The 24637-nt window shown below is 55.1% G+C and overlaps 4 protein-coding genes across 4 annotated transcripts in view; 1 reads left to right on the forward strand and 3 right to left on the reverse strand.

Moving 5' to 3' along the window:
- Nucleotides 1-800: 800 nt before the first annotated feature.
- On the reverse strand, nt 801-3044 carry VOLCADRAFT_106862 (uncharacterized protein; the record flags this gene model as incomplete). Its single annotated transcript, XM_002955534.1, has 3 exons — nt 801-1710; nt 2443-2614; nt 2943-3044. 3 exons carry the CDS (start codon nt 3042-3044, stop codon nt 1604-1606), a joined length of 381 nt encoding a protein of 126 aa, XP_002955580.1. The 3' UTR covers nt 801-1603.
- Nucleotides 3045-4933: 1889 nt separating this feature from the next.
- VOLCADRAFT_96486 (uncharacterized protein) lies at nt 4934-6882 on the reverse strand (the record flags this gene model as incomplete). Its single annotated transcript, XM_002955535.1, has 3 exons — nt 4934-5338; nt 5878-6168; nt 6724-6882. The coding sequence occupies 3 exons, from the start codon at nt 6880-6882 to the stop codon at nt 4934-4936; spliced, it is 855 nt and encodes a 284-aa protein (XP_002955581.1).
- A 544-nt stretch (nt 6883-7426) lies between these two features.
- On the forward strand, nt 7427-16065 carry VOLCADRAFT_119110 (uncharacterized protein; the record flags this gene model as incomplete). Its single annotated transcript, XM_002955481.1, has 10 exons — nt 7427-7471; nt 8133-8259; nt 10782-10903; nt 11580-11628; nt 12764-12823; nt 13118-13314; nt 14361-14524; nt 14693-15084; nt 15121-15229; nt 15867-16065. 10 exons carry the CDS (start codon nt 7427-7429, stop codon nt 16063-16065), a joined length of 1464 nt encoding a protein of 487 aa, XP_002955527.1.
- A 6287-nt stretch (nt 16066-22352) lies between these two features.
- Nucleotides 22353-24637, reverse strand: part of VOLCADRAFT_43118 (uncharacterized protein) — a gene marked incomplete at both ends in the record, with an annotated part of 3644 nt that continues 1359 nt past the window's right edge. Inside the window, 5 exons of the mRNA XM_002955536.1 lie at nt 22353-22463; nt 23210-23408; nt 23565-23605; nt 24132-24274; nt 24313-24400. Of these exons, the coding sequence (XP_002955582.1) occupies nt 22353-22463; nt 23210-23408; nt 23565-23605; nt 24132-24274; nt 24313-24400 (582 nt within the window). The remainder of the gene's footprint in view (nt 22464-23209; nt 23409-23564; nt 23606-24131; nt 24275-24312; nt 24401-24637) is intronic.

The following is a 24637-nucleotide window of genomic DNA, read 5'->3' on the forward strand; positions in this document are numbered from 1 at the left end:
CGAATCAACATTGTTAGTTGGCGGTTTAGGCACATGGCGCCTACGGGATTTCAACTTGCAGGATGATAGCCTCTGGTTTGGCTTCTGTAATTGTCCTGGCAACGGGCTGCAACAACTGAACCCTAAACATGAAGATGCACCCATGCTGGGCATGCATGGGTGCATCTTCATCCCCGTACGGACTGGGGCTTCCTTCATTTGGCCTTACTATGGAGAGCCCCGCTTGAGCACACACCACATGCCTGGGTGTACACCACACCCTAGCCGTCAGTGAGGCGGCTATAACTGCCGCTAAGGGTAGAGGCCTTGCACCGCAGCCCTACTGTGCGGGTTCTTACTAAGCGGTACCTTGCATGGTTGTGACGTGACATGCATAGCACCATGGCCGAGGCGGAGGTCATATTGCAGCATCCACATGGTATCCCTGAAGTGCTGCAAGTGATGAGGAGCATGTGAAGTACTACCCAGACTGTGAAGTAAAATCCCACACTGTATGTAAGCGGGGTGTATGTAGGACAATACAGTCCTCTGTAAAGCAGCAGTATACCACACTATGAAAAGGGTAACACACCCCAAGCTAGGCTGTAGGCACCCTTGGTTGGTTGGTGCCCTTGCTTGGCACCCTGCTTTGGTTTTCAGCAAATGCTGGAAATTGCTTCAGATTCACACAATGCCTCTGGAACCCCTGGAAGGACGGATGCACCACGACGAAGGAAAGGAGCAGCCGTAGAGCAGATCCTATATGCTGAATGGTCGATGTTCTGTTTCCCTGTCTGATGAAATGGACGATAGAAAATTTTAACCCATGTGTGAGTGGCTTTACATGATGGATCGGACTGACTCGCTGGTGCGGTCTGCATGCCAACTTGAGAAGTCCTTTCCTGATATTTGGGCGCTGTTCGAGTCCGGCCCAACGGTCCCTGTTAGCTTGTTTGCGTGTCATTGGTGGCTAATTGTCCTGGGCCGTAGCCATACGGTCGTCAAAAGTCCTGGTTTCTAAGCCTTTTAGATCGTACTAAACATCTTAAGGGCCACCAGCAGTACGGTGCTGTACCAAAGCAGCTGCATTTCGTACCCTCCGAATCCGTACATCGCCAGGTCATCCTGCTGAGCTCCTCTACCTCTCTCCCCCTTGATGAGGTGTTGTCTCCTGTGCTCCCATCCTTGATCTTATCCTGTCCTGACTAAGCATGCATTTTGCACTCCACGATTATTCCTCTGAAACCTAAAAGATGCCTTGCTCATCCAAAGACGTTCCTGCCCTGCCATGTCTTCAGCAGTCTCCCTTCCTTGCTTCCCCTCGCTCCCAACCACAACCAGCTCTGGAACCCCAGCAGCTAGCCGGAGCAGCAACTGCCCGAAGTCCTGACCCCTTTTCTGCGGCCGGGGGCCAGCCCCAATCCAGCCAACAAGTACCAAAGCTTCCAGCAAGGCCCCAAACAACCTCCAATAACTGCCTCACGTGACGTCCTAAGATACCTCCACCGCCGCAAACTTCACGGTGTCGTGGCTTGGCTGCTCCTGGTGGGATCCGGTCCTTTGTCATTCGTATCACTTTTGACTTCTAAATCCACACTTCAGCTCCTCGCCTAAATGCAAATTCTCAAAGCTGAACACGAAACGGCATCTCTTCAAAGTATGCCGATTCCAGTTCGTAAAAGGCGTGTAGATTACGCGGGTCCAGGTAAATCTCGTCCTCACAGCCCATGCCTGCAGGACAACATGACAAATAATTTTACATACTTCGTATGAACCTGAACATCCCTGAATACACAAGGCAGGCGGCTGGCAGAGGTTAAGGCCTGACTTCTGCTCCCGGAGTGGCCGGGATCAAATCCGCCTGTTGACCAAACTCTCCGAGTGTTTGAGGAGTGTTAAATTGGAAGATGGAGTTCCATCTTGTGGACGACATAGGCTAATATCAACTTGCGAGCCGGCCATGAACTAAATTGAGGCGCTGTTTATCCACTAGAATTGGTTGGATGCTGGTGGTGAGTTGCTGAACCCAACGAATACATTCTGAAGTCGGATGGGGTGAACGGATTAGGGTGCCCCTCTCGCAGGGGAGAGCAGGGACTGCCTCCAAGGGAAAGGGGGCCGCTGGTGAAGCTTAACCACCCTGTAACAACATACTAAAAAATTAATTCCACGGTGGCCCGGATAGAACGGATAATGCCTCCGCGGCGTTACAGTAGGGATCTTATACAGGAAACAAAACCAGGAATTGGCAGATTGGTTGTGGAAGTCATGGAAAGTCGATGATTCCAAGAACGTTCCTTTCTAATCAGCGTGTTATTTTTGGTTGAGTCCAAAGGAGGGGCAAAAAAATACAACCAACATGGTGGCTGACCTTGGCTTGCAACTTCACAGGCACACTGACAAAAGGCTTGTGCCGTGCGATACCGTTGTACGACCTCCCAAAATCACACAAGGGTCACCCACCTAGCGTCGCCATCTCCGCCAATTGCTGTACGACATCAGCCAGGTCCGCCTCATCAGCGTCGTCGTACTCCCCGGCACTCCCGTCCTCCCAATCATCCCCGCCGTACTCGCTGTCGTCGTACTCGCTGTCGTCGAACGTGCCGTCACCGACGCCCTGCACCTCTGCGTCGGCCTCGATAAGGTGGCCCCGTTTATCGTTGTACGGCGTTGTACGGCGTTGCGGTCCGTAATGCCGCCGTCACCGCCGCCGCCACCGTCACTATCACCGCGGCCGTCGCTGTCGCCCTTGTCCAGCCCAGCCTCGTCTCCAGCAGCACTCCCCGCGGCAGCAGTAGCTACTGCGGTGATACTGCTGCCGCTGCCCCGCCGAGCAGTGCGGCAAGAAACAGATGTAGCTGCAGTAGCATCACCCGCCGGCCGCCGCCACACGGTGGTGGCCACGGCGGCGGTGGCGGCGGAGATGGCGTCCTGCCGCATCCGCCGCCGTACCAGTGCCGTACCAGCTCCTCGGTAGGTTCCTCTGCGGACCATATAATAGATGTCAACGTCAATAACAGAAAGACAACCGGAATGAAAGCAATAGCTGAGAGGAGCCACATCATATCTACGTGCAGGTAAAGCCGTACGACTAGGCGGACTAAATACTGTGCATGTCGCATAACAAAGAAATAAACCCAGAGCCGTGTGCAGCAAGACGGTGTAAATCCCCCATTTCTCTCCTCACAAGCCAACCCGAGTTGTATTTTTTGGAGGGTTTTAATTTTATTAAAACCCTAAAGACCCCTTACGTCTTAATTCTCGCGTGAGGCAAACCTGTTACAGCCTCCACATCTCGAGGAGGTCTCGAAGCAATACCACGACCCGGATACTACGGCCCAAAGCCGCTTGGCTTGTACGAGGAGCAGGAGCAGGAGCAGGAGGAGGAGCAGGAGCAGAACGCGCCCAGGGTGGCGGTATTTCGGGTACTCCTCCTCAACAAAAGCAGGTTTTCCGCCCCAAAGGTCATCCCGACCGCCTTGTCGTACCTTGTCACGCACTGTCGTACAAGCTCCCGCCAGTACCTGTCCGCCAGCAGTACGGCAGGATGTCCCACAACCACCAGTAACGCCCGGCTGCGAGTCACAGCTACGTTAAAGCGCCGTGGGTGCGACCAGAGACCGAGCGGTTGGTGGCAGGGAGGTGGCGGCGCCGCGACCGTTCCATCACCATCAGCAGTGGCGGCGCCCCGACACATATATATACATCCCTACGGTCCTTTCCTATAGCCAAACGTTCAAGAGCCGTGGGAGAACTGCGCCCGCTCCTGAACGGTTAGAACAGTCGGTTTGTCGCCTTGTGTATGTACTGATTGTTCGCCCAAGTAACCAGAGGACATAAGCTACGTCGGTCCAGTCAGGATGAATCGAACATTCAGGGGTCCAAGCTCGTTTCATTTGTCTCGATTAAAGAGCATGCGCGCACGCACCTGCAAATACGCTTTCTCTATCCCACACCGACGAACATACATACATACACATATACATACGTACATACATACACACGCACTCGTTACCTGCAAACAGCCACCACCACCACCACCACCACCACCACCACCAGCAACTTGCAAGTTTGCACGCATGTACATGGCAATTCAGCTCTTCACCCGCCAGCCAGCATTACAACCCGCACGTTGAAACCATCCTCAGCACGCTAAACCACCACCACAACAACGCAAGTCGTACATTTCCCCCAATAAAGCTATTATATGGTTATTTCCTCCATCACCAAAGCCTAGGTAGGCGCGTCGGAGTGTAGCGGGGCGGGGCTACGCGCCACCAGCACGACTGAAGCACACCCATCCAAGGCCGCGTGTTGACGTACATATGTACATATGCACCGATGTACATATGCTCCCTTCAAGCCCACATTTCAACCAAGGACTCATTCGCTCAGACGAGGGAGAAAGAGAGAGAGAGCAATCACCGTAGGCAAAAAAGCGCGGCCGGCGCCCCCACCCTGCATCAGCCCCCTACCGCTTTTCCGCCCTTGGCTCCTCCTGATTTTATCAGCAGGACGATTCCCACCTTTCCTCGGCTCGGGCATTCTCCTTTTGTTATTAATCCAGTCAGCGGACAGTCATTAAGAGGTAAAGTATGCACTTTTCGCGCCCCAACTTTCCGTCCCAACCACATGTCTCTTGTTGGGTGTTTACGCACCCTGCTTTCCATAGCCGTCGCCCTTCCTCTAATGCCGCCGCATGTAGGAACATGCATGCAACCTGCACGCTAACTACTGCTTCACTCCGGTGGGCGCGAAAACGCAAGCACGATGGCTAATGGCGATAGATAGCTCTGCAAGGCAGCGACGCCGTTGCGCACCGCCACGCCACGCTTCGGTATTGCAGTACCTGCCACCATCACAAATCTCCACTTGACGCCAGATCTTGTTGGTCAGTCCAGGTTGGTTGTTGTTCGGTCTAGGTCAACACACTCCTCCTCCTCCCAACCAGTCCTCATATCTCATCATCCCCAAGTCCCTCCTCCTCCGCAAAATCGTCAATGGGCGGGAAATCGCCCACTTGTACCTTATCCGGCCGTACAAACCCGCCGTACCCTTGTGCGCACTCAAAGTACTTGCGGCCCTTGACGCTGCCGTCGTTCTTTCCCAGCGGCTCGTCGTATTTGACACCCACCCAGAAGCCCAGAGGCAGCCCCTCCACCCGTCCCACAAACATGACCTCCCCACGGCGGTCCCCGGGGTCCACAGAGCAGCGCTGACCAACGCTAATGGCCGCAGCCAGATCCATCATGTGGTCGGGGTCGTCGACCTTGGGCGCCGGGGGGACGTGCTCGATGCCGCGGCGCTTGGCCATCTCTTTCTCCAGGGTCCAGGAGGGATCCCTGGCCAGCTGCTCCGCCTGTGTGTGGGGAGGAGGAGGAATTAATCAGGTAAGGGACTTGTCAGGCAATTCTCAAGAGCCGTCATTACCATCAAGATAGCAGGCAGCAGCAGCAGCAGCAGCAGCAGCAGCAGCTCACAAACGACTGGGCACTGGGGGCACACTTCAGCACCGATCTGCGGCGCCCCTTTATTCCCTCGTCCCCCCAACCCGCGCATCCTGTACCTCTGGGGGTTCCATGGAATCATGTTTTCATGTTTCCCTCCTTCCCTCCTTTCCCCCTTCCCTCCTTTCCCCCTTCCCTCCTTTCCCCCTTCCCTCCTTTCCCCCTTCCCTCCTTTCCCCCTTCCCTCCTTTCCCCCTTCCCCAGTTTTTCCTGACCTCCGTAAGTCCTCCTGCCTCATCCGACCGGTTTCCTCCAGGGTGCGAAATTATATGAATACGTAAACCCATCGCTTTCCCTTGTCCGCGCAACAAACAAAACTCCTCCTACCCTCCATTTCTTGTTTCAAAGGAACCACCCCTACCAATTTACGCATACGCCCCGGGGGACCCACCTTCCATTTCCGGTACGTCTTTTCCCGCTTGTTGTAGTCCTCGTCGCTCATGCGGTACTTCTCCACCAGCGAGGTGTCCTCCAGCCACCCGCCCGCGGAAGCGGAGGTGGGATCCATGTCCGTGATGTGCAGCGTGTAGCCGTCGCGGGGGGTGTAGTAGCCCAGCTTGCGGTGGTCCTCCCAAAGTGATGCCACGGGTGAACCCGATTCATCCAATAGAGCCAACAGCATGGCCGAGGGGGAGGTGCCGCAATGGAAGGAAAGCTTTACCTTCACGGACTCGATAGTGGCCTGGGTTGGGGGGTAAGGCGAAGAACCGCTGACACTGGCGAATGAAGCACATACCAGAGATAGACGGATACTGGGTCGGGAAAGGGAGGTGTAAGATGTTGTGGACGCAATGGGCGTGTGCGGAGAGGTTTTTTTTAATGGGTTGAGGGGTATGTGTGTTCCGGATAGGGTGGAAAGGGCAATCTGGGTTGAGTAATGGGTGCACGAATTGGTGGTGTTGTAGATTGGCGATGTAATTGTGGTTAGGAGGGAGGTTAGGATGGAGGAAATATTTAGGAAGGTTTGTTTAAGGACGTGTGGTGGGTACTTGGTAGTTGGGAGTCCGGGGCGACCGGGGTGTCAAGGACTGTGGATTGCGGAAATGGCGTATCATGGTCATGCGCACGGCGTTTTGAAGTTTAATGCAAGAATTATAAGGTGTGGTCGATACCGGGTCACCAAACAAAGCAAAAAAATGGAGATGGTGAGGGGGCCGTGGAAGGAGTCAACGCAGAGACGGCAGCTGTGCCATGCCATGGCGTGGCTAAATTTGTCCTACACCCAGGGGCCTCTTACGTGCATGTCCAGCCGGATCTCCATGAACTTCGCTTTGAGGTTGTTGTGCGTGACATGAAGGAGGACGGTGGACTCGGCTCGGTTTGCAAAGCCGGAGTCAGGCCCGACCACATATGCCCTAAGAGCCTCGACATCCTCACGATTGAGGAATTGCGCCATTATTTTTTATTATTGCGCCAATTATGCTCCGACCGCGGGCGGCGCAAGGGGCCGCGGAGGCAACGTTGGGCGCCAAAGTAGTGCCTGGAAAACTTCCAGGTAGACAAATATTTCAGATAAAGCTACCACAAGGGCAAAGGAACGTTAACTGCTGTGATCGCAGTTCGCAATACGAAACTGTTGGCGTCAAGAAAATATAACAAGTATTTTTTTACCGTTTTCAATTATTGCTTTGCGTTATGTTGTTAACTACTTTAAAGTCGAACAGTAGGCACGCCGTAATGCGCCAAACAGGCTGAAAATGGTTGACGTCGTATCGCATGGGAACGGCAACTGAACCGGGAAGACAGCTCATCGGCACCAAGTTGCATACAGTGTTTGGGAGCGCACAATTACCGGATACCTTTAAATGCTGCCCAGAAATATTCGTCAACAAGATGACCCATACTTGCCGGCCCAGTCGCATACACGACTCTGAACAACTTCCGCAAACCGCTTCTGCGCTAGCTTGAGGAGATTTTAGCCAAGTACCATATTAGGATAAATGGGCAAGGGCCGAGGACGAGGGCGTGGCAAGGGTGGTTGCGAGGTGAGGTGGTTTGTTTGGGCAACACTTTTTGAGGCGGAGGGAATCCCTGCAAACGATGCAAATATTGTGTTATAGCAACGTCTTGGAGCTAATGCTTCGAGTCCCAATCATTATTTAGTGGAACTTAGGCGCCATGTTCCGCTTGCCGATTGCCTACAGGACTGCTAAAAGGCGCCGGCACGAAATCTTATTTAGTTTGCCAGCATCTGTGTTATTAACCGTGTCTCGCGCGTAACCGTGCAGCCTTTTTCTTCTCTTGCCCGTGATTCGTCCAAATATTTTGTCTCTGTCTCTCAAGGCTGGTTCAATTTGTAACTGCACCAGAACTCACGCCCCGCACTTGCTCATACGTTCCCCAGTTTCTTTTAATGCCAGGACCTTTCCCATATCAGTCCCGCCGCAAGGACTGCCCGTTCGCTCACCCCTCCACAGCCCCTCACTCTGAACTGCATACCCCGTACCTATACGGCGTCTCTACCCCTGTTTCACACTTTATTCAGCTGCACACACTAACGATACGCATTATCCCCTTCCTTCTAAAATAAGCAACACGATTTTGAATTCCGTGCGAAAGCTAATCGCATTCCAACCATGCGAACTCTTCTTCTAACGGCTATTTTGACACCACCCCGCTTCCGACCGACTGGCACGCTCACGATAGTGCTGCGAAGCCATCCACGCCGTCGCCTGCTGCCTGTGCCTCGTTCTCTTCGGCGGCCCCATCCTGATTGCCGTGGGCTCTACCCTTATTGCGGCAGCGAATCGAAACGACCGCGCACGCGGAATTGGTAAGACATCGTAGGGAGGCGCATCGCTGGGGCGGTGGCAACGGGTTAAAAAATTGCTGTTATTTGATTTGAGCGCAAAAACGAGATATTCAATGAACTAGCTAGTTTCTGCAGCTGGCATTTGCGCAGTGGCAGGGAAATGCAGAAACGTTTTCATTACAAGGGGGTAGCTCGGTTAGCTCCTTTGTAAGGAAAGCCGGGGCGTTACTAGCGGAACAGCTAGGGGGGGGGCAGTTGGACAGCCAACGGCCAGCAAGCTCCGTTGGGAAAAATCGAACGATGGGCGTGTGGCGCGGCGTGCGAGGGCGTTCCGTGTCAGCTACTTGTTGACTGGTGATTTCTTCTTCTTCATCCACCCGCCTTTCTGGCCATCCTGGCCGGTCGCGCGGCTGATGTTCTTTCCAATCTGGCAAAAAACCGGCTTTCTGGGCAATAACGTTCACAGGTGGCAAGCACTGCACTTTTATCTTTTTTTTCTTTGCTCGCAGACGCCGTACAGGCTGCTGTAAACGCTTGGAACGACCCAAATTCGCCCAACGGCTGGCAGCAGTTTCAGAAGCTGGTTGTGTTTGCCAGCATGCGGCCAACGGCACCAAGCTGTACATCATCATCGTTGCAGCTGCAGGCAAGTCCGATTTCGTTTTTTCTATTCTCAAACAAAACACAAAAATACCTTTTTAGTGTGAATCACAAAAGTGGAGTAACATGCGTCTGCACCGCACAAATACGTTACGTACTCAGCTATCTACGTTTTTGTGTACGGCAGCTACCGTCGTATTTGTGTACGGCAGCTACCGTATTTGTGCATGCACGTACGCCTCTGCGCAACAGCGCTGCCTATCCAACTATCTAACTATCTAACCACGTATCCATTTACCTATGATATTCATCTACACAGGGTTGGTTGTTCGATTTTTTAATTTATCTACGAACCAACTTTTTACAGTTGCAGGTCGACCTCACAAGCCCCCAGGATCGCTACTGGGACGAGGAAGGGCGTTTCAGCCACATCAAGCAGCTGCGGTTGAGTGCCTACACCAACTACAGCACCTTCATGGAGTGTCGAACGACGGTGCGACTCGGGCATGGGGGGCATGGGGGGCGGGGCAGGGTGGTGATATGCACTGTGCCCGCTATAAGACACGACCACGCTGGCATAACCGCTAGGGTCGTGAAGACATACATACATACATACATACATACATACATACATACATACATACATACATACATACATACATACATATGTGTGTTGGGCGGGAGGCAGCCGGCATGCCTTCGTCCCACCCCGAACTGCCCCGGGAAGCTCCCCGGCTCCCGGACCTGGCTTGGGCTTGTCCGTACGAGCCTGCCGGTCTGGGCAGCCTGTCTGAGAATTAAAACCAAAGTTGAAACGAACAAGGAGGTAACAAGACACGCTTGATGTCACACATATACGCCTAGAAAAAATAATATAAGAATTAACAAACAAGAAATTAATGTGGAGTAGCATGAATATATTTAAATATTACGCATAATTAGTTTCATAAATTTGGTGACGTAATTTTTATTGCTAAATTGAAGTATTAAATAAAATGAGATTAATCATGAGTTTGAAAAGAAAAAAAGAAAGGAAAAAATGGAACCCATAAGGAGGATAAAGAGGATTATGGGCGGAGGGATGATGATGTGTTCCAGGGGCGGGTACTGTCGTCAAATTGCTCAGCCTTCCTGGAACCCTCCATGGTTAGGGGCTCTGGATTTAGCTGTCCAAATCAGATCCAGTTTCTAAATCAGATCCAGTCGAGCTGGGCGCCGTATTCCTTCGCGCCCTCATCCGCCATTCACTTTGCAGTGCTTCATTGGGTTCCCCCTGCTCTCCCCCCGGCGGGGGATTTCTTACTGCTGCGTCACGGCGTCTCATCCACCCAAACCCTTGGCCTGGCGCCCTGCTCTCTCCGCTCCCCATCTCCCCCCCTCGCACACACACACCCTTTCCGATCCCCGTTCCTCTTCGCCGCCTTTGGTTTTACATTCTACTACTACGGTCTCCCTTCCCCGGCTTTTCTGCTTTCTTTAACACTTTCCTCCTTCATCTCGGCGGCTTTTTTGCTGTTTCACCACCGTCACTGCCACTATCACTACTGCCACTATCGCCACCGTCACTGCCACTATCACTACTGCCACTGCTACTGCCGTCACCGCAGGTTAACTTGACGCGGCAAGTGGCCAACGGCACGGGGACCGCTCCCTTGGTGTATTTGCCCGCCTTGGGTAAGTGCCAGCCCGGGCCGGCGATCTTGGTCATGTTGGCACATTGGGCCACGGCCCGCTCAAGGGGGGGGGAAGAAGGGTTGGGAGAAGGCCGTCTCACTGCCACTCCAACCACTTCCAACCACTACCACTGTCTTCAATTGCGCCTCCCTGATTTTACGTCATCCATGCATTTTCTGTGTGGACACTGGGGGGGGCTGGACCGTGTCTGAACGTCGTCTTTTTCTGGTCCTGGTCCTGGTCCTGGTCCGCGGCCTTGTCTGCCGCAGCAAGCAGCAGCTTCCTTGACTACTCCATCCTGCTGGACAAGGCCGGCGGACCAAGGAAATGCTCCTCGCGAACCGACGGATGCTCCACGTCCAATGCAGGCAACTGCAAGTTTAACTGCGAGGTGAATGCGGGGGAGGGAGGGGAGGGGGGCATCGGGGGGAATGGTGCTTGTGGTGGTGAATGATGATGGGGATGTTGGTTGAGGTGGGGAAAGCCCGGGGGGGATATTCTAGCCCGCCTTGCGTCTTTCTGGGACGTGGTGATGGTGCCGACGGCGACGACGCGGTGATTGCAGTGCGGTGTTATCCTACAAAAGGCCGTAGGGCCACAGGGCGCACGCACTTCGCGGGCTGTGTGTGTGTGTATGTGTGTATCTTACGCTGTGTGTGTGTGTGTGTCTTCCTTTGATACCTGCTTGAGTGAACGAGTGAGAGCAAGCAACTTCGTGTCTCCGTTTGTGTACCAAAACCTCGCGCAGAACTACTTTTACGGCGAGTGGAGATGCAACGGCGGCAACTACCAGTGTTATGTCGATGTAGGTCACCACACGGCCCCCCGCTCCGCACCACACACCCGTCCACCGGCACACCGGCAGCAGCTATTGTGTACCTTCATTCGTTTATCTATCTGCACATAATATTAATTATCATTTGATTGTTATAACTATTATTATCATTATCATTATTGTTATTCATTGGCGACTTTTAAATTGTTGACCCTGTCGCCTGTTCGTTTTGGTCTCGTTCGGTTCCCCTCCAGTCCCGTTTCAGTTCCCTTCTGTAACATCGCCGTCGCAGGAATCGTACTTCAACAATTTTGCCATAAAAGTGTCGTACCAGAATAACGGTAAGTACTGGCCTGGTGTTTATTGCTCAGTCCTGCCGTGTTGCGTTACAGTAGCTAGGCCGCCAACCGCAAGCACAACTCGGTGGCAAACAACCCGTTGCGAAACCCCCTCCCAACACCAACCCATTGTGAAAGTTGCACTAGTGGCCGATAGTAATGACAGTTACCTGTGTTGCACCGTTCACGAATCTGCAACCTCAAACGCCCCGACACGAGCCACGCGGGCGACCCACCCGAAACCAGCAAGGACAAACCAGGGACCGCTGCATTGTGGCAACCCCCGGGGTTGCCCTGGGTGGGTGGGGGGGAACGACGAGGCACAGAAAATTGACGAGAAAACGCACCGATACAGTTACTCCAAACTTCAAACTAAAACCCTAAAACCCTAAGAACAATGAGTACGCTACCGACCCGTGGGTGGGGGGAAACTAGAGGACACTGTCCCAGCAGCGGGGCACACCTCTTGGTAGGTAATAGTCAAAACAACGGCAGTTAAAGAACCAATGCGCCTGTGGGACCCAAGTAAGGAGCTCGGCGTCCCCTGCCGTACTGCGGTCCGGCGCATGCATGCATGCATGCGCCCTACTTCCACGCACCACGGCAGTTCCTTCGCAATAACTTGCCTATCTCTACACTCATACTTCGCTTCGAGAAGTCGAAGCTTGGTGATGAACGGCTGGGGCCCGGCATCGCCGCCTCAAACCCAGAAAAAAGGTTATGATCAGCGATTGTTGGCTCCCACTGCGGCATTTCGGACGGTTACGAATTCTCTCTCGCCAATGCGCTCTACGGCATCTCAGGGTTTCGCGCCTGACGACGTAACGCTAACAGCCACCAAAATGGCTGTTACGGGGGAGATGTGCCATGTACGGAATGGATCCGTTTTCGGGCCCGTCGTCATGCCGTACGACATGCTCTTGCGGAAGTAGAAGAAAAAAGAAGTGTTGTTATCGACGCCGTCACACATCCCCCCCCCAGGAAACAACGCAGGGAATAACATCACTGGTAAAATATTTTTGTCCTTGGTTGCAAGTAAGTAGAAATAACTTTTTTTTTGCCATTCCCGCATCCGTCTCAAACCCTCACCCTCACCTTCACCTTCACCCTCTCACCCTCACCCTCACCACCCGGGCAGGTTACTTTTTGGATTCCGTAAACCCGGGGCCAGGAGGAGGTGCCAATGTACTGCCGGCAGGTGTGCGGGAGGCTTCGTGGGCCTTACGAATACGTTTTTTGGGAGGGTTTGGGGCGGTTGAAAATCTTGGTCGCGCTTTGTAAGCCTGAAGACTCCAACTCCACAACACGCGCCCCCTCTCGCCCAGACCCACCACATACATATGTGCGAACACACACGCACACACGGTCTTTCCGTTGGGGCTGGGCAGCGACTTCCCCCGCTCTCTTTCCCCCTCCCCCCGCTTTCTCCCACCCTTCTTCCCAACACACACACACCACGCACACACACACGCACACACACACACCAAACCAGGCTACCAACGGCAGTACGACGACACCAAGATGTTGCCCTCCACGGTGCCCACGGGGCCGCTGTTCCAGCTGCCCAATGTGGTGCGCTACAGCGGGGCACCGCCCGACCTGTTTTCTGTGACGGTGCGCTCCTCCGCCGACCCCTGGCTCGCCTACATGGAGGCCACGGACGGCACCGGCTACTTCGGCTTCACGAAGGTTGGTTTCTTACTTCCTGCACTTATCCGACATCGTCATCATCATCATCATCATCATCATCATCATCATCATCATCATCATCACTAGAACAAAACACACGTTCAAGTGGTCTTTTTACCTGGTATTTCCTTACGCACACAGATACGCACACACACACACACACGGTGACAGTATTCACTTAGGTGCTGGGTTTCAATTTGGGGTTGTTAAAAGTTTTATTATATGCGTTCGTGAGTTCATGGGTTTATGGACGCCCCCGCATGAAGATGGGGTTGAAAAAAGATCGGAAAGAGTTGGACGGGGGAGTTTCAATAACCCCAAGGGGAGGTGCCTCGTAATTTCGCAGAGGTGGTGTGGTGGGGTGGGGTGGGGTGTGGTGGTGGTGGTGGTGGGGAGTCTCGCAGGTCCAGATCCACTCCCTCTTTAGCTGGCCCCACTCCACTCCGCCTGGCTGTTAAGATACCTACCACCGCATTAGGGTGCATTTCAGGACGCAGGTTCCGGGAGGCCCTCGCGCAGCACAGCGTGCCTGGGAAAGGGGGGGGGGAAGCTGAACCACGAACGAGTGAAGCCGGTGTTGGGAAAGGGGCGGGGAAGGATGCAATCAGTGGGGAGTTCGGGAGCGGGAAAGGGTTTGTTCCCTGGCAATTTCCCCTTCTTCCCTCCCCCTTGGGCTTCACTCGTTCGTGGTTCGTGGTTCGTCTTTCCCCCCTTTGGCTTTACCCGCGTACCAAAGCGGCGTATCGAACCCTCCCTAGTCCTAAGTAATGGGAAGCGACAGGGGATGAGGACAACAAGCTCCATGTAGATTTGCTCCAGGTGCCGTCTATGCCGTCTATTTCCCTAGCCATCATCCGCCACACATGGATCCATTCATCCATCCTTCCATGCACACATCCACATCCACATCTCTCTCTCCTCCTCCTCAGTCCCTATCAGTCCTCCAATGCCCCACCGGGTGCTCAACCCCGCGTTGTGGCCCCATCTCACCCCATGCGTGTGTGTGTATGCATGCGTGTGTACGGCCCGTACATGTGCCGTAACAGAGCGTCCTCATGGCCACGGGTGCAACCCTGGTGGTGATGGGGAGCCTGGGAACCTTGCTGTGGGTGGTGGCGGCCTTCTACGTCTGGTGGATGCTCTGCAGCCGACATAAACCCAGATCACGGCCTTCAGGCGTGAGTGGATACGCTTGGGACCTGGCAAACAGGTATGCTCGCGTGTGCGTGTATGTATGTATGTACGTATCTACGGTGGGGCATATACACCTGTATGTGTGTGTGCCGTAAGAAACATCTTTGAGGTCCTTCGAGGCGTTGCTTCGCCGTCATTCTGACTTCTTTGGCTGGTCTTGTCGGTCCGTACACTGCGTCTGTAGGTACGGCGGGTCGTACGCGCCTGCGCTAGGGGTACCTGTTCACGGAGTGGACCAGGGCGGCATGCCGACAGCGCAACCGTTATACATGGGGCAGGGACCGCCGTACTCGGCGCAGCCGGTGCCTGGACAACCAGTACCCGGCTACCCGCCGTACCCGTACCCGCCGCCGTACGGAGCACCGCAGCTTGGGCCGTACCCGCCGTACCCGTACCCTCCGCCGTACCCGCCTCCCAGCAACGGCATTGAGATGAACCAGTTCACCTCCGGGCACCCGCCGGCTTACGGCTATCCGCCCCCTGGGCAAGGGGCCACTGACGTACGCGGTGGAACGTCTGCGCCGTACCAATATCCGTACCCGTATCCGTACCCGCCGTACACTGGGCCGCCGTCGGGTGCGCCGACTCAAGGTGCGCCACCGCCGCCGCCAGCGCCGCCGCCACCGGCACCGCCGCCAGCAGCTGGCGGTCCTGCAGCAGCGCCATCCGGGCCGTCGGCAACAGATGCTGGTGAGGGGTGTGTCCTGATAAAACTGAGCTGGTGAGGCGTTTGGCCGTGTTTCTGTTTGGCGTGTATGAGCGTGTTTCCCCCGTGTGTTTCCCCCCCGTTTGTTTTTGTCTGTGTTACGTGTGTTTCGTTTATTTGTGGTTTCTTATCCACCTAACAGCGGCGAGGTTTTCTGCGCGTGTGTATGTATGTATGTATGTATGTATGTATGTATGTATGTATGTATGTATGTATGTATGTATGTATGTATGTAGTCTCCTGTGCCTCCTGTGTATGTGTATGTAGTGAGACTTCGTACAGTGAGCTTCTAGTAGGGGTTCCACAGCATGTGGGTCGCGCGCGGGCGAGCGGACACGCACGCCGTACAGGAACCCTTGGACGGATGATGTGCGATTAGGAGATGTGTACTTCAGCATGCACAGGTTGTACAGCGTGTGGGTTTAGGAGCCGTGAAACCCGCTTCGGTGTTTATCATCCCGCTGGCATCATCCCCCCTTAACAACCACTTAGGCAACCAACAAGGCAAATCGCCAAGCCGCTATTCGCCAACTCGACGCCAAAACCCTAAAACCCTTGACTTAGGGTTTTAGGGTTTGCCCAGGCACGCCGCCAAAGTAGTCCCTCGCGTGCCGCTTGCTTGCCCCCCCTTTATCGATGCATGCACATTCAGCTCGAACCTAAGGCCTATCGGAGCTGCTGGTCTAAGGTCTGTCGAAGCGCCGGATTCAACGAGACCTTTCGGAACGGCCATTCTAAGATCTGTCGTAACACCCAATGTGAGAGATGCCGCCGGAACTTCTGATCGAAGAAGGCCTGATCGAACAACATCACCCGATCAGAGCCCTCCTAACGGAACACGTAATCTTTAAAAAAGACCTGGCGGAGGAACTGTAAATCCAAGTTCCGTCGAGACGCGTGATCTAAGGTCTGTGTCGGAACACCTGATCGCAAGTTTTAAGGCCTCTCCTCTGTCTCAGCTCCCGGATGGTCAGCCTGCCTGGCGGATTTAAAAAACCCGTGGCTGAACGATGACAGCCCTTAGGGACCTTACCGTCAAAAAAGCGCGTTATGATTGCCCTCACCTGTCCTAGGAGTTATCTTGGTTTGGCTGTCGATGTGGAGATGTCTGCTTAGACAAGTGTGCGGCGCCGTGAGAGGATGGCTTCCTAGGCAACCATGTAGCGCTGCTTCTTGAGCTGAGAGAGATACGATGTTGGCCACGTGATTCGAACGGACGACCTGGGAAGAGACGAGGGCTTTTTTCTCCCCGCCGTACACATATGGCTTGTATTGTCTTGACCTGCGGGTTTGGTTGTCGTTGTCTCGGAGAAGTCGTTTCAAGTTGGGAGGACAGTTTTTAGACGACAGTTTTTTGAGGATTGCCAGAACAACAACAGCAACCACCACGACCACCACCACGACAATAACAACGACAGCAGTAACAATAAGATTAAGAATAAGTGTCTCATGGTCCATGAGGCACATACTGGCCAATACTAAGCTGTCGACCGCTCCACTCCTAAAGATGCCACTCCCCGCAACAGCGCCACCTATCTGACGCGGTATCCCGGCGGCGAGGAAATTCTCTCTTCGCCCTCTTGGGACGCTGTTGGCTGGGTTTTGGAGCAGCTCAGCCGTGGCTGTCGAATCTTGTTCTGGCTGTTCCCCCCGGTGCCCTTCCTGGTCCTGGTCCTGGTCGTGGGGCCTGTGGGTTCTCTTTCTCTGCTTCGCTCAGGTCCGCCAGGGGGAGCATAATCTTTGGATTCCTTGACTGGAGCGTTGATTTTGGTGTCCTTGCTTTTCTTCACACGCCTTGACGGTGGTGATGGTAATGGTGATGATGAGGAGGTGACGGTTGCGTGCGCCTTGGAGCCGGGTGCGCCCCCTTGGCTGGATCTGGTCCGCCGCAATGCCATGCCCCCGATGTGTGTGTATTTGTATGTGTGTGTGCGTGTGTGTGTGTGTGCGTGTGTGTGCGTGTGCGTTGTTGCGGCCGCAACGTTACAGCGTTACCTCCGTCCAAACTTCGTTATGAGAAGATCAAAGGCAGCTGCAGCTGCCCTCTTTGACAGTTCGTAAGAGGAGCACTGTCAAGAAGGGTGACAGCCAGATTGTGCTGCTGCTTGGTTGACGGGAGCCTGATGCCGCCAGCCGGATTTCGTTGTTTGTCTGTTGTGAACAACAGCAAGGCAGGCAAACAATGTAATGCTCTAATACCGACTTGGTTCTGGAGCTCCTGTGTTTCCCCAGGGTGAAGGGGCAAGGGGGAGCGAGACAAGTGACACGAATTGCAATGACGCGATGCGGTCGAACCTCTCGGGATGCGTGAGCGTATGTGTGTGTATGTATGTAGTAGCTGGCCGCTGAAAAGGCCTCTCGAGATGCTGGTGGTCGCGCTTCGCACGTATTTGTAGAGCCGTACTGTGTACCTCTACTACAATGTTGGGGGGGAAGGCGCACGTTGGAGGAGGAGGAGGAGGAGGAGCGGACCTTCTCAACCGGGGGCATAAGCCCGCAAACGACGTTATGTTCGATTGCCGGAGAGGTGGTTTGGGAAAAGAAAGAAAGAAAGGTAGATAGGAAGCACTGTGGCACTGAGGAGATGTCGGCATGGGGAGGGGGAGAGGCGCCAGGGTGAAATCTAATCCATTTCGCGGACGTCAAGTCGAAGAAAAGGACTGAAGTCATGGGGGCCAGTGCCGTGGCAATGATGTAAGCGTGCTGGCGGTGGTGATCTGTAGGTGGGCGATGTGGGGGTGATGGTGGTTGAAGGCTGACTGTGGCATACGGCTTCTAAGAGGGTGGGTGATACGGTTGTGGGTAGCGGTTGTGCCAACGGTAACAGGAATAACTAACCGCAGTGCCCTAGCGGGAGCCTTGAGGTGATATGGTGGGTGGACCGCCCAGACCAGACTCTATGATATGTCCTACCCTGCTCTCGCTGTGGATGTGGCCGGGGTGATACCTGGCCACAGATGGTGCACTCACGCAGTGTATATAGGGGCGTTTTAGCATGCATGCGTGTGTGTGCGTGTGTGTGTGTGCATGTGCGTGTGCTTGCAGTAAGTCGCGGCTTCCGTTCTTTCCATCCTTCTTTGTGCGGAGCATGCCGACCGAAGCACGTGGATATGTTTTCCCGCCAAAGTGACACGACGAGGCGTTACACGACGAGGCGTTACACGACGAGGCGTTACACGACGAGGCGTTACATGACGAGACGTTACACGACGAGGCGTCACACGACCGACACGAGACGGCCGCGACTGGCGACGCGGAACAGCGCTCCACCCCCACCCTGCCTGGGCTCCCTGGGTTCAATAAGCTACTACTGCGTGCCGGGGTCTTACCCCTCACGTTTAATTTGCGTGGCGAAGGAAGTGGCTGCGCTGTGTATGAAAGAGTAAAAGCCGCGGTCGTAGACGATGCGGTGGAAGGGGTGGGAGTCCTCGCGCTGTATGTGTGTCTGTCTGTGTGTCTGTGCCTGCGTGTGTCTCTGTGGAAAGGAAACTGGCGAGCAAGGCGTAGGGGCCCAAAGAGGGGAAGGGGGGAAGGGCCCTTCCGGTTACCCGGCGAAATAGGTGATACCTGATCCCGGGTAGGTGACCTGGCGTGTAGCGTATAGCTCACCACACCACACTCGGCCCGGGGAGCTTTGCAAGGTTGACGCCGCCGCTAGGATAGGAGCTAAGAGCTGTACGGCAATAGTACGACGAAATGGAAAGCGAGCACGTGACGGGCGAATGTCCAGCAGCGATGGGTATCCTGGTGGTCGTGATCTACCACCTACTTCTTTGAAGAGAGCGAATTGATGTGGCCTTTTTACGCCTCTTCTTGTCATCCCGCGTCTTAGCGTGTGTGCCCTTGTTGTTCTTGTTGTCAGTAAGAAGGGCGCGCAGGCCCTTTTTGCTCTGAGCGCATGTGTCTCGATATTTTTCCTTTCTTTTACAACAACAGTAATTTTGGATGTCTTTACCTTTCGCGGTACAGACATTTGGGTTAATACTTTGTCGTCCGGTGAGTCTGTGAATCTTTCGCCTGTAGTACGGCACACGAAAGCAGCAGCACCGTTTTCATCGCGTTGACGGCGTCTCCTCTCCCCGGGAGCGTCTTTGTGTTCGCGCATCATGACTTATCTGGGCCGTCACAAACCTTTCCAGCTTTTTTGGGGGGGGGAGAAGAGAGGTCTTCTGCCCTTGACCGACCGTGTGTTTCGTCTGGGCTGGAACAAACCCATGCCACCGCAGAGCATGTCAACTCACTGCCTTCCTTTTCGGACTGCCCAGTTCAAAGTTGAGGTTCGCTACGTTACTACTTTCTGGGTATGAGAGGGGGAGGGAAAAAAAGAGAGGCGATGAAAAGATGAAAACAGCTCTTTTTACACGCAAAAAAGTCAAAGAGCGAATAGCATACGCCTGCGTGTGTGTGTGAGTATACGTGTGAAGGTTACAAGTATCTGACCGGGCCTGTATCTGCAAAACCTTGGTGAAGAATTCAGCCAAATGCATTATTATGTATTAGCTATTTGTGCTGTTGGAAAAAAGACGGTACTTGTCGTGACAGGCCAATCATGTGTACTACTACTCTGTGCTCGCGTGTGTTTTCACGCCGCGCCTGCTAAGGGGTGTGTTGTTTTACACTTGTGCTTGTCAATGCCAACGCACTGCGCACGTCTTTCCCTGTTGGCGCTGTTCTGGCGTTCTGGTGGCCTTATGCCTCATGGCATGGTCAGGGTCTTATGTATCAAGGCCTTTCCGCGACGATCTACATTTCATTCGCTGGTGCTCCCTATCCTTTCCTGTTCCTCTCTCGAGGGGCTCCTCTCGAGGGGCACCTTCGTACTCTTGGCGTTTTAAAGGCGTGCACGATGCATTCGAATTTACTGTCCTGCGAATTTTCGTGTAGTAAGTCTAGTAACGGATATTTCAAGGTGTGCCACCCGGGTATGTCGTGTTTGGAAGCCGAATCTTCAATTTTCATTTTGGCGCCCTTAAGGTGTTGGCACCAAAGAGAAAACCGAAAACTAAAACCTTGTAGGCTTGAATTTCGAATTGGCCGTGATCCGCATGGGCCGTCAGCGGTACTATGACCTCGGATCGTGTGAAGTGATACCTTATTGCACACACACACATACATACACACATACACACACGCGCGCGCGCACACACACACACACACACACACACACGACGCACAAGCCTCCACTGCTCTCCAGCTGTTGCGCTGTGCATGGGGGGACCTCTCTCTTCGCGTCTTTATATACACGCAAGAAGCGGAAAAGGGTGAGGAAACGACTTGCATCTCTCTCTCCCTCTCTCTCTCTCTCTCCCCCTCCCGCCCTGCTGCATACCGAACATCCTGGTTATCTTGGGGCACCACATTCAGGTGCACCGGTAACTGGTAACCGGTAACTGGTAACTGCCAAAAAAAGCGCTATTAACCCCAATCGCCGAACCCAAGCGCCAAACCCCAAATCGGATTTCTTGGTCACTACCCAGAACACAACAAAAAGTCACATTCCACAGTAGACGTTGGGGCAACACAGACGACACGCAGGACGTCGTGGACACCTGGCATATGTACATATGTGCTGAAACGCCCAGTTTGCAGTCGTCGTCATTCTCCCTCCCTCCCTCCCTCGCACTTTCTCTCGCACTCACCTCCTTGTGCAGTCCGTTCTCGACCGCCCTTCAAAAAAACCCCAACGCGCACGCCTCCCCGCGCGCACAAGGCCCCCACACCCATCGTACATTCCTCCGTACATACTCCGTGCCGCCCTCAGCTTCATCACCAGACGCCCCTCCACTACCTACGCTCCCAACCCACCTAAAAACCACCTCCTCACCTCACCTCACGACCAGGCAGGCAAACTAAGCCTATAGATCGTACATGTTATTGGCTTGCGTGTACCAATCGATCAGCAGCCTCTACTGGCAACGCCAGAGGGCCCCCCTCTAGACGTCGCAACACACATCTAAGCCGCCTAACACACAACGCAGCCGCCATGCCGCGGCCGTTGCGCCTGTCCCTTCCCCTGCCGCCCCCTGTCACTGCCGACCCCCAGACCGTTCGCTGGAGCCGCCGCATCCGCCGCCGCCGCCGCCAGCGTCAACGCCGGCCGCCCGGATGCCGCGTCCCCCATCCTCACCACCGCACCTACTCCCGCGCCGCCTCTTTCCCCGGCAGGTGACACCCCCTCCACAGCTGCCGTCTCCTCCCCGCCCGCTTGCAACGACCCACGGGTCGCTGCCCTAAGATCTTCTTCGCTGGTTCGCACTGCGGTGGCACGTTGCCCAGCTCCTTCCGCCGGCTCCTCAGCCGGGGCCCTGGCGACCGCCGGAGGTGCGGTCTCGCAACACGCCGCCGCCGCCGCCGCCACCGCCGCCGCCAATCCCGATCCCCTATGCTGTTGCTGCACGTCACCACCCGCAGTGGCTTCTCCACCACCATCACCACAAACGACCACGGCGACATCCGCACCATCCACCTCATCAGCTTCGTCTGCTTCCGGTGCCGTACCACAGCTGCACGACGTCGCCGTCGCGGCAGCGGCGCCGTCGGCGGCGCTTTGTGACGGCTTCTTGCTGCCCGGCGGCGCCTGGTTCTGGCCCGCTCTACTTGCCGGTGTGGGCAGCAGCGGGTCCAGCGGGAAGGGCGGCAGGGCGGCCAGGTCTGGCGCCCTGGGGGCTGCATCCAACACGTGGTCCGGGATGAGGTGCAGGGACCGATCCAGGACCTCCCCTGCGAGATCCGCCCCGGGGTCCAGGGGTGGGTGGTCTAAGGCATTTTGCGGGGGCAGGTATGTCTGTCTGTCTGTCTATCTGTCTGTCCATCCGTACGTCATCCGTGTGATAAACTGAAGACATGTGTAAGTAAGCGTTACAGTAACAGGTTGGCGACAGGGGGTTTCATGCACGTGCCTACACGAGCGAATGTACGAGTGAATGTACGAGTGAATGTACGAGTGAATGTACGGGAAAAGGGAGCGAGGATCAGGATGGATAGGAGCACAACCCCAGACCATTTTCCTGCGCGGTGGTGTGCTGCTAGGACGAGGTGGAACTGTAAGCAGTGAAGGTTGGTTTGTTAGTTGGTTTGTTAGTTGGCGGGGTTAGTTGGCGGGGTAGAGGTACCCACCGAAGCTGCTGGGTGCCGCTCTCAGCAGTTCGTCCACTTCGTTCTTCCAGCGCTTGCACCCGGGTTCCCCGTGGAAGAGGTTGAGCAGGGGTCGCATGAGGGTGCGGATGGACGGGTCGGCGTGGCCGTCGGGCTTGATAGCCCACCTGCATGCATGTATGTATGTATGTATTGACATTTGCGATGGTGGCGATGATAATGGTAGTGGTGCTGCTGCTGCTGCTGCTGGTAGTGGTGCTGCTGCTGCTGCGTGGAATAGGTCAAACCGTAATGTGCAAAAGAGCAGGGATGTCTGCCAAGGGCCGCGTGCAGCGGGAACCTAAAAAAGTTGGTTGGTGGTTGGTAGTTGGTAGTTTTGGAAGCCCAAGTCCAAGTCCAAGTCCCGGAATGGAACAGTACAGGACCGTACTGTTGGGGGTGAGTTCAAGTGAATCCAAATCAGGAGTCAAAAACGTTCCCCCGCGTCCAGAGCTGCCGACGAGGGCGACGGGGGCCTCATGTTGCGACTAGCTGGTTCGGGAGTTTGTGTGTGTGTGTCTGTGTGTGTGTGTGTGTGTGTCTGTGTGTGTTGCCGATTCGTGCGCTGTCTAGGGCAAATCAACGGGTCGGCCGAGATGAGGGTGCGGGGCATGTGGGGATGGAATTGAAAAGAGCGGGTTGCGTGAGCGAGTGTGTGAGCGCGTGGGTGAGTGGGTAAGCAAACACTAAGTCCTAACCCTGAAGCCCGAGAGGCACGCGGCGCATTTCCCTCAAGCAGCTGCTTTCGTCCTCGCCCCCTGTTCCCCCCTGTTCCCCCCTGCTCCCCGAGCCCCGTTAATAACCGACAAACGGAGAACTGGAAACCGACAACCGTCGAAACGACCAACCGAAACAACTGACGTACCTGCCGACCATTGACTCCGCGTATTCCCGATATCGTTCGATGACCCAGCGTCGCGATGGTGCCGGGTTGTACGGCTCGCCGTACACTGCACGGTCGGCGTCTGCTAGGCAGCCCCATGGGTCATTGTACGCGCCGCGGCCAATCATGACACCCACAATGCCGCCACCGTTGCCGCCAACCGACAAACCCTGAAACCTCCGGTCTTCGGCACAACCGCCGCCGCCGCCGCCGCTGCTGCTGCTGCTACTGTCGTTGCCGCCGCAAACCGCAACGGCGGCGGCGCGGGGATCCGACGGCGGCAGGACGGGCCGAGTGTACGGCACCGACGGATGTGCCGTCAGGATGGCGGACCGCGCCTCGTGGCAGTTCAACACTCCCCCGTTGAGGGAGAACTGGGTGCGGAAAAGGAAGGTGGTGAAGGATACCCAAACACCAACACCAACACAACGGGTAAAGCGATAGCAGTACACGTCAGTACACCGACATACAAACAGACAGTCATAAGTAACGTATGCTGGACGACACGCCGCACATGTCGTACAGGATCGAGTAGTCCCTGCCCACTCCCGGGCCCTCCGGCCGCCCTCCCCTTCGCTTCGCAAGCCATTAGCAGCGCTAGCACTAGCACTAGCAACACTAGCAGTAGCAGCACTAGATATACACACATACACACATGCGCACGTGTGTGTGTATGTGTGTGACACAGACACTCAGATCATTAAAATACATCCACAAAACACAAACGCAAAACTCACAAGAACGGGCATCCCGTGCTGCCCACCCGCACAGCGGTGCGCTCCGCGGCCCCCCATACACACATACATACACACATACACAGATACATACACACATACATACACACATACATGCACACATACATACACATACACACATACACACACATATACACACACGCACCTGCAGATGCGGGAAGTCCCGAGCGAGGGCCCAAGCCCACTGGTGCCGCAAAGGCGGTACGGTGCGGTTCTGATGCGGGGACAAACCCTGTACGACCCAGGGGGGCCGTACACCCGGGGGGAGGGGAGGAGGTGACCGGGCTGCTCACGGGGCGAGAGGAGGTTTCAGGAGACGGCGGCACTCAGAATCGTACAGCATCGTACGGAAAAAATGGCACCCAGGTACCTCCCACCAGGGTAGCAGGTCATCATGACCAAACGCAAATCCCCCTCAAGCCCCTCCTTCAGACTCTTTAATCTCCACGCGGTCCGCATAGTTGTTTTGTTTCAAGGTGGCCAGGGCCCTCCCACCCCCCCCACATCTGTGCATGGCGGTTCAGCCCCCCCCCACCCACTCTTTCCTTGGCAGCAGCTTCACTCGCCCGTGGTTCGTCTTTTCCCCCCTCCCCCTCCTGCCCCTTCCCCCCTCTCCCGAGGTCGCGGTCGCCACGGACGCCTTCAGTCAGT

This window comes from Volvox carteri, assembly GCF_000143455.1.
Source record: "Volvox carteri f. nagariensis unplaced genomic scaffold VOLCAscaffold_52, whole genome shotgun sequence".
NCBI classification, from domain to species: Eukaryota; Viridiplantae; Chlorophyta; class Chlorophyceae; order Chlamydomonadales; family Volvocaceae; genus Volvox; species Volvox carteri.